This window comes from Telopea speciosissima, chromosome 1 (genome assembly GCF_018873765.1).
Source record: "Telopea speciosissima isolate NSW1024214 ecotype Mountain lineage chromosome 1, Tspe_v1, whole genome shotgun sequence".
Taxonomy (NCBI): domain Eukaryota; kingdom Viridiplantae; phylum Streptophyta; class Magnoliopsida; order Proteales; family Proteaceae; genus Telopea; species Telopea speciosissima.
In genome coordinates this window covers 70187983-70197525 of record NC_057916.1, presented here as the reverse complement: position 1 = coordinate 70197525, position 9543 = coordinate 70187983, and the positions used below count along the sequence as shown (strand labels likewise).

The following is a 9543-nucleotide window of genomic DNA, read 5'->3' as shown; positions in this document are numbered from 1 at the left end:
TGATAGATGACGTCATAATATCCGAATCCAAAGCAGTATCCCATTTTCCGTATAACATATTAACTTGCCACAGGTTTATAGGATCATATTCGTTCCAAAAGACCTCTTGTCATCATTCTAGAGTCTAGAGCGCCAAGTATTAGTTGTCAGTTCACAGGTAGCATTCCCGCCTTCGTTGGCCTTCGCAGAGGTGAGGGTTAGTCTGAGAGATCGAGTCTCTCACTTCTCCTCTTCCATCGTCTCCATCTTTACGAGTCTATTTCTCTGGCTTCTCTTTCTCTTCCATCTGTATACCTAACGAGTTCTGCTTTTGTTATTTTCTAGGGCTCGAAACAGTGGCGGGAGAAGAAAAGATGGAAGACTTTAGGGTTTTTCCCGAGTCCACTGCAAGTAATTCTCGATCACTTGCCGGGATTATCTCTAAGATCCGTTTGGAAAACTTCATGTGCCATAGTAGCTTAGAGATCGATTTCGGCGATTGCGTTAATTTCATTACTGGGCAAAACGGGAGTAAGTCCAGTGAACTTTTATAGTGATTTATCGATTTTCTACAAAGAATGGATTTAAAAAAATCTATATATATATATTTTTAAATATGGTTTCCCTTTTGGTTTGGGTGTCTTAAACTATTAATTCGTTTCCTTCGGTTTCATTTGCAGGCGGTAAAAGTGCAATATTGACGGCATTGTGTGTTGCGTTCGGTTGCCGAGCTAAGGGGACCCAAAGAGCTTCAACACTGAAGGGTTTCATAAAGAATGGGTGCAGGTGTTTGTTGGGTTAAAAATTCTGTTCAGATGAATGATGCATTTCTTCCATCGCTGTGCTTAATTGTATATCTTCCTAACAATGGCTAGGAATTAGAGATGATATTTAATATAAAATTATTACTTAACCAAAAGAGAAAAAAGACAGAAATTAAAACGTGACTTCACATCTTGGATTAATTTAAAGGTTCCAAGATTCATGCATACTTTTTTACTGAACGATTCAATACCATTAATACAATAAATATGCGTACACAAGTACTTTTGTTTTTTGCAGCTATGCCAATATTCAACTGGAAATGAAAAATCAAGGTGAAGATGCTTTTAAGCCAGAAATTTATGGGGATGTGATATTTATAGAACGCAGAATTTCGGAATCAACTAGCGCTACTGTTTTGAAGGATCATCAAGGTACCCAGCAATGCCTATTTATGTGTCTCTCCCATGATTGGTTTTCAAATTTATATAATTCTTGAAAAAAAAGAAGACAATTTGCAGTCTTTCAGCTTCATTTGAATTTGTTGCTATGTTTTCACTGGAGATTTCAATTTCACCTTGGTGTTATTTGCTTTCAAATCTACATTATCATCTCATTGTTGTTTTACTTTGTGTTCCTAAGATTCCCTTATCCTAATTGCATTGTTACTTCTTTAAGTAGGTGATAGATTTCTAGTTACCTAGGTTGATAGGTGACAGAAATCCAAAGAAAACCAGAATCGCGGTCAAGGAAAGGAACCATATTTGCCTAGGCATCCGGGCACCCTTTGCTGGAAGGACGCCTTGGTCGCCTAGGTGATGCCTTGACGCTTGGTTGGTGTCGCCTTGATTTTTTCCATCCTCCAATGCCTAGGATCGCCTCGAAACACCGTGACAACTATGGTTGTAACAACAGAATAGAAAACCGAAATCAGAACTTGGGAACAGATAATTCAGAGTTTTTTTTGAAATCAGGGTTGAATTAGGGTTCTAAGATATTTATGGAAACAATTTTCAAATCATAAGAAGATCTGAAAACAGAATTGAAAATCAGATTCTAGTATATAGAATTCAGAATTTCTAATTGAAGAAGGATACTTGGAAAACAGTGAGAAGATTGGATTCTGAAACCAAAACAGAAGAACTTGAGAGAATAGATAACTAACAGGATTTCAGATCAACAACCAAATTAAAGCAGATAAAGTATGCACATGAAAAAGAAGGGTAGTTTAGTAACTGCCCTGGTTCGATGGAAGAAAAATGAATAGGAACAACAGAGAGAAAATGATATTAATCAAGCTGCTCGCTTGATCCTTGACTGGAATCATCCCACTAGCCTATCTTGGCATCCCACCAAGGGGTTTACTGCATCTCACAGCCATTAATTCTGAATCCCTCAGAACATTGAAGGCAAAAACCAGTCTCATATCATCAGTAAAATCATGTTGGGATATGGAGCCTAACATCTATTTAAAGACTCTAATAGACTGAGTCATATGGCTTAAGGAAAGTCTATCAACCAATGGGATTCATTCTCTAACAATGCATCAAAATAAATGACCAAAACAAACCAGGAATAGCTCCTAGCCGCAAGCTGTAGAGAAGTCATATACTAACTAGGACTCTTAGGAAAATACTTAAAACAGGCTTGGAATTTACAGGAAGTATTCCTAATATGCTATTCTAATCACCTAAGGGATTAGGGTTAGAAAACTTCATATAAATCCAGAATCGCCGAGACTAGGCACTCAAAATAGAAACCAGAATTTAGCAACTACCAGAACATAGGAACTCCCAAACTAGTAACTCAGATTTAGCAGTTGCTGAAATTATAAACCAGATTTGGGAAGTTCCAGTAATAGAATGCGCTGGAGTACTGAGAATAGAAAGTGGAACCAGAAATTAGAACTTGATGAAAAAGATTCAAAATTAGTAACTCAAAAGTTTAGAAATCAGAATAGAAATCAGACTAAAAAATAGAAACAGATTTGATATTACTAAGTGAAACCAGATCAGAAAGTAACCACTAAATGGATTTAGAAACTGAAGTTAGAACCTACAGTAACAATAGATGGAATTAGAAACTCTGCAGATTTGACCTACCAAAAGTCATATAGGCAGTTACTAAACTTCCCTTCTTTTTCATTTTCATGGACGACCTAACCAAGAGCATTCAAGATGAGGTCTTGTGGTGTATGCTCTTCGCCGATGATGTCATTTTGGTGGATGAGACTAAAGCAGAGATTAACGCTAAGTTAGAGCTATGGAGATTGACCTTGGAAGCAAGAGGCCTTAAGATTAGTAGAACGAAGACGGAGTATGTGATGTGTAATTTTAGTCATACTATGATGGATACTGACATGTGGCAAATAGAGGAAAGAGAGATCCCGTATAGTGACTATTTTAGATATCTGGGGTCAATCATAAATAAAGAAGGTGACTTAGAGGATGATGTTTCACAGAGAAATAAAGTGGGATGCATGAAGTGGAGAGGTGCGTTCGGAGTGTTGTGTGACCAACGTATACCTTTAATGCTTAAAGGAAAGTTTTATAGGACTGTTGTACGACCGACTATGATGTATGAGGCAGAGTGTGGGCAGTTAAGAAGTGTCATATTGAGAAGCTTTGTGTAACAAAGACGAAGATGTTAAGATGGATGTGCGGAAAATCGAGGAAGGATAAAATAAGGAATGATCATTTTAAAGCGGACATGGGAGTTGCCCCGATCAATGACAAGCTCTGAGAGAGTCATTTGAGGTGGTATGGTCATGTTCAACTGAGGTGTACAGACGGCCCAGTAAGGAGGAGTGATATGATAATGATTGAGGAGCTAAAAGAGCTAGGGGCAGGCCTAAAATGAACATAGGAGAAGTTGTGAGGAAGGACATTAGTAGTCTAGGTCTTGTACCAAGTATGTTCTCTGATAGAGACTATTGGAGGGCAAGGATCCATCCAGCAGACCCAATCTAACGGAGATTCTCCTGACTTGCTGGGCTGTGCCTCTTTCCTCTTACTTTAATCTTTGATCTTTCATTTCTTTTTATTTTCCATTTTTCATTTGTCATTTTCCTTTTTTCTTTTCTCATTTCATTTTCCATTCCGCTTTGTTCCATCTCTTCATTCCCCTATTTTGCTTAGACCTCAGTTTTCCCCACTTTGTTTTGTTTGGATCCATGTAGCCGACCCCATTAAATTGGGATAAGGCTGAGTTGTTATTGTAGAAATTCTGCAGATCTGAAAATAGATACTTCAGGAATGTAGAAACTGTAATTGAATCCTGTTTAGTGAATGCAGTAGTATAACTTCTGCTCAGCAGAACTTCAGAAACAGCACACGCAGGCCTCACTAGAACCAGTGGTTGATGTTTAGAAAAGATCTCAGATCCTTGCAAAACAGAGTAGGAAAAACTGACTGAAAAAAAAAAAAGGAGTGCGAAATGAGAAAAGAAAAGAAAGTAAGAGGAAAGAGGCACAGCCCAGGAAGTCAGCATCATGGATCCTTGCCCTCCAATAGTCTCTATCGGAGGTCATACTTGGTACAAGACCCAGACTACTCATGTCATTCCTCACAACCTCTCTTATGGTCATTTTAGGCCTGGCCCTAGCTCTTCTAGCTCCTCTATCTTAATAACTGAAGAAAAATAAAAGGGAAGAAAAGAAGAAAGGATATGTTAGGCCTCTCACCTAACTGCAGAGAAGGAATCCCACCAACTCCAGCCTTGGCATCTCACCAAGGTTTTCCCTACTGCATCCCACAGTAGAGCAGTTTTGAATCCCACAAAACCATGCTCTGTTTCTCACAGAACTCACAAGCTCAAGGCTAAATTATTTCTCAAATCAATGGTACTGGGTATGATCCCCTACTCTTTATTTATAACTTCATGGAAACAAGCAAAATAGGAAACCCCTATGTATGGTAGGGAGAATCCTTTACAACTTATGTCTACTTCAAAAATAGAATTATAAATTAGAAACTAACTACTTAATCCCGTATAGGGCTTAAATCCCTAAACTTGGGCTTATAGAATCTGCTCATTACAATAGTAAACCCAAAAATATAAAGCCCATGGCCCATGCAACCCTTTGGACACTCAAAATAACACATATTACTGCATTCTTGGTCAAGTTTGATGGCCTGGTTTGCTGCTGCCCTTCTTTTTCTCTTGAACTACATCAATTTCAGCCTTACATGGAAGTAAATAAACAATAAAATAAGTCCTAATTAAAGCCCCATGATCTGGTTTTGAGAGAACCAGCTAACTCCCAAATCATATGGTTTGGTATGAACCAGAATTGGTTGAAACTTCAATCATGAACTGCAGGCTTGAATTTAGACTTGGTCTGGTTCTTCCTGCGAAGGTGCTTGATGGAGTACCTCGGATCTGCATCAGTAGGAAGTGTCCATTTGTCTATGGTCGTTGATTATTGATGAATCAAATGCAGTGGTTCCTTATGAACTTTGAGTTATAGATTAGAATTTCGAAGTTCTAGGCTTGATTTTCTTGTTATTCTGTTTGATTCTGGAGGTTAGGTTGAGGATCTTTTGGAGAAAAGATGTGGTTCTTGGAATGGGTATTGCAGTCGCTGGCAAAGAACAGGTCCTGTTATGATTTTATTTGGGGGGCACTGTTTTTAATGGGTGCAATTATAAAGCCCAGAAATTTAGTCTAGGGGGGTATACAAATTTTAAGTCTTTCCATGGTAGCATTAGGAGTTCGAAAGTGGATTGTAGACTTGTAGTGAAATAAGGGTTAGAATGGAAGAGATCTGAATTTGGAGTAGGGGGTTGTTGGAGGGTTAGATTTAAGAAGGTTAATGCTCTCAGGTTGGGGGACCAGCAGTCATTGGGGTTGGAAGTGGGAAAATTCATACCCTAGTACAATGTAGTCCTAGGTAGGAGTAGTCCCACTAGGAACCAGGGTAATAGGATCACCAAACAAGGCTGGCCGATTGGGACAGCTTAGGCTAATTAGGGCAGAATTAGGGTTAGGGTTAGGGTTTTGAGCTAGGGTTTTATTTGGTAATGATGTGCAGGTTTTTAGGAGTCTATTGGTGTAGGTTTGGTTTGATTTGGATGAAGTTGGAAATCTAGGGTTTCGGGTTAGAGGCCTTGTAAAAATGGAGTGTTTTCAGGATCTAGGGTTTAGGGGTGGATTTTGGGAAAGGGATTTATAGGGTATTAATGGGCAGGTCTAGGGGTTTATTTTGGTATAAAGAAGTTAGGGTTTGGATGAGTTACGAAATTCTGCAATTTAGGGTAGAATTGGATTTAGGGTTTTAATGGACAGATTGGGCTGCAACTGAGATCGAGTGGAGGGATAAGGCTGGACAGATTTTAGAGTGAGGCTAGGGTTATTGGAATCGATTAGGGTTAAGTGGAGGATTAAGAAGAGGAATGAAATTGCAAAATTATAAAACTACTTACTTGAATTAACACTGATCTCCATCACATGACCACTTAAGTTGTCACATGACCACTTAACCAAGTCACATGATCACTTAAATTGAACCAATTGGATGCAACCAATTTAAACCGGTTCAATTAAAAAAAACATAAAAATGAAATAAGTATTGGGCTAATCCCGTATGCAACCTATGTACCCTTAGTTTAGGTTCATTAAAGTGGCCTAATACATAGAAAACCCTTGGGAACAACGGCCCAACATGTATATAACCCTAGGCCTATTTCTAAATAAATAAGCCCTATTTGGTGATGAATCTGCATCATAGTAGCATTAGGAGTTTGAAAGAGGATTGTAATTGTTACAACTGCTTATCCCAAAAGCTCAAGCTGTTTAGTAAGGGCTATAACAATGTATATTAGGCATTAGCACACCACACCACACCATCCCCTGTGCAAAGCCCACACACCTGCATGGCTTTGCATGTGAAATCATCACGTGATGACGCCATTACATGGCACTGAGGGTCACAGGGCGTAGGGGCACAACAGCACAACACAAACCCCTCGTACTTATGAGGGATTGAATTCCCAACCCTCTGGTTTTGATAGAGGATTAAGCAGAGGAATGAAATTGCAGAATTATAAAACTACTTACTTGAATTAACACTGATCTCCATCACATGACCACTTAAGTTATCACATGACCACTTAACCAAGTCACATGATCACTTAAATTGAACCAATTGGATGCAACCAATTTGAACCGGTTCAATTAAAAAAAAAAGAAAAATGAAATAAGTATTGGGCTAATCCCGTATGCAACCTATGTACCCCTAGTTTAGGCTCATTAAAGTGGCCTAATACATAGAAAACCCTTGGGAACAATGGCCCAACATGTATATAACCCAACCCTGGGCCTATTTCTAAATAAATAAGCCCTATTTGATGATGAATCTGCATCATAGTAGCATTAGGAGTTTGAAAGAGGATTGTAATTGTTACAACTGCTTATCCCAAAAGCTTAAGCTGTTTAGTAAGGGCTATAACAATGTATATTAGGCATTAGCGCACCACACCACACCATCCCCCGTGCAAAGCCCACACACCTGCATGGCTCTGCATGTGAAATCATCACGTGATGGCGCCATTACATGACACTGAGGGTCACCGGGTGTAGGGGCACAACAGCACAACACAAACCCCTCGTACTTATGAGGGATCGAATTCCCAACCCTTTGGTTTTGATACCATGTTACACCCCTTATCCCAAATGCTCGAGCTGTTAAGTAAGGTCTATAATATTGTACATCAACACACAACAGTAGTAATGAAATCCGGATTAGAATTGAAGTGATCTGAATTTGGAGTTGGCTGTTGTTGGAGGATTGGAGGGTCAGATTTATGAAGGTTAAAGCCTTCAGGATATTGGGGTTGGAAGTGGGAAAATCCGTTTTTCATGTATAATTTGATTTAAGGGGATGAAAAAGTATTTGTGTGAAGAGGCTGAGATGGATAGTTCCACATATGATGGAACTGAACTTATTGTGAATAAGGAGAAGAATTTAGAAGGCTTGCATGAAAGATCTCATAGAACAAAAATAATGCAAGGCGCGCGAAACAGCTACAACACATACTTGCAGATATCTACAGTGGAATAGGCAACAATGGAGAATTCCTTAGTAACTTCAGGGGCAGTTGGGTTGAGCTCAGATGGCATCCAGGGCACTCCTTCAAAAACTGGTTTTAAACTATTTTAGGGCTTCAATTAAGCCATTTTCCAACTAAATGGGGTCAGCTGCACAAATCCTGTTGATGCAGGCAGGGAGTACCTAATGTAGTCCTAGAATAGGAGATAATCCTACTAGGAGCCAGATAAAAGCAAGGTCTGGTCAAGCCTGCTGTTTGGGGCTGATTAGGGGCTGTTTTAAGGCAAAATTAGGGTTTAGGATGGGAATTTGGGAATGGGGTTTATAGGGTATTAATGGGCAGGTCTAGGGGGTCAATATGGTATAAAAAGGTTAGGGTTTGGGTGAGTTTTGAAATTCTGCAATTCTGAACAGAATTGAGTTGCAGGTTTTGGGCTTTAATGGAGTTAGGGTTTATGGGATTCAAACAAAAAATAAAAGGGATCAATTGGGGGAAAGGATTAGAGGATTAGAAGAAGAATTTTGGCGTCAAACTTACTGGAGATTCCACTGGCAGCAAGCTTCAACAGTTGTGAAGGATAAAGGCACCTTCGAATTTGAAGAAGATCCTCCCAGCCGTCACGGCGTAAGGAGTCAACCGGATTCCACCAGTCCCTTTCCACCTTGATAGAACCACAAGGATGCACACTCACAAGGAGCACAGGAGCAGCAACAATGGCAGCCAACAAGCAAAAGCTTTTTTCATTAATCAAATTCGTGTACAATGCTGGCCTTCCTTACAAACTTATATAGAAGACTCACAAATAGACTTAGACACTAAAAAGGAATGGCATAATCCTATCCCTAACCTATTAGGTAATTTAAATTGACTAGGAAACTAAAATACTAAAGGAAATGGACTCAAAACATAGCTGGACTTATAGAGTCCTAATCCAGCCCAACTTACATCACATGACCACTTAAATTGTCACATGACCACTCAACCAAGTCACATGATCACTTAAATTGAACCAATTGGATGCAACCAATTTGAACCGGTTCAATTAGAAAACATAAAAATAAACTAAGTATTGGGCTAATCCCGTATGCAACCTATGTACCCCTAGTTTAGGCTCATTAAAGTGGCCTAATACATAGAAAACCCTTGGGAACAAAGGCCCAACATATATATAACAAACCTAGGCCTATTTCTAAAGAAATAAGCCAATATCTATGATGAACCTGCATCAGTACCTCACTTACTCCCGCTAGAAGAAGAAGAACCAGGCCAGTCCAGCCCAGTTTGACATGGATTAAGTACAGCCAGCTGTGGGCTTAGTATTAGTTAAGACTTTTATTTTATGTATTCAGTTTTAAACTCTCTCACCTTTGTGTGAGCTGTTTCCTTTTAAAGTTTGGTCTTCTATTTGAGTTATGCTTGCTATTAGCAAGTAGGATTTACATTCCTAATCATATTAAGATTGTTATATTATTTTTTCTATAAAAGCACAGTTTGTAAGGGCCTTGCCCACGATTTGATGAAATAAGAGTTTATTGTCTTCTTCAATGGAGTTGCTGTGAGATTCAGTGAATGGTGAGAAACCCTTGGGAACAGTGAGATTCAGGTCCAGGTGTATGGTGGGAAGCCTATGTTCAAGTTTTCCTCTACAATACTCTGTTTTCCTGCAAGTTACTATTTTAACTTCTCTATCAATTGATATTTCTGTCCTGTGATGAATCCCTGATTTGAGTTAAGTTAAACTTCAGTATATTCC

The 9543-nt window shown here is 39.1% G+C and overlaps 1 protein-coding gene across 2 annotated transcripts in view; it reads left to right on the top strand.

Annotated features, from left to right (window-relative positions):
* The first annotated feature begins 253 nt into the window (after positions 1 to 253).
* The window catches only part of LOC122663433 (structural maintenance of chromosomes protein 6B-like), a 123150-nt gene continuing 113860 nt past the window's right edge, over positions 254 to 9543 (top strand). Inside the window, exons 1-3 of one of the 2 annotated variants that reach the window (XM_043859149.1) lie at positions 254 to 510; positions 660 to 765; positions 1042 to 1175. In XM_043859149.1, coding sequence (XP_043715084.1) covers positions 354 to 510; positions 660 to 765; positions 1042 to 1175 — 397 coding nt within the window. In that variant the 5' untranslated portion in view covers positions 254 to 353. Of the gene's footprint in view, positions 511 to 659; positions 766 to 1041; positions 1176 to 9543 lie in introns of those variants that run through there. The other variant, XM_043859155.1, reaches the window with a different exon arrangement.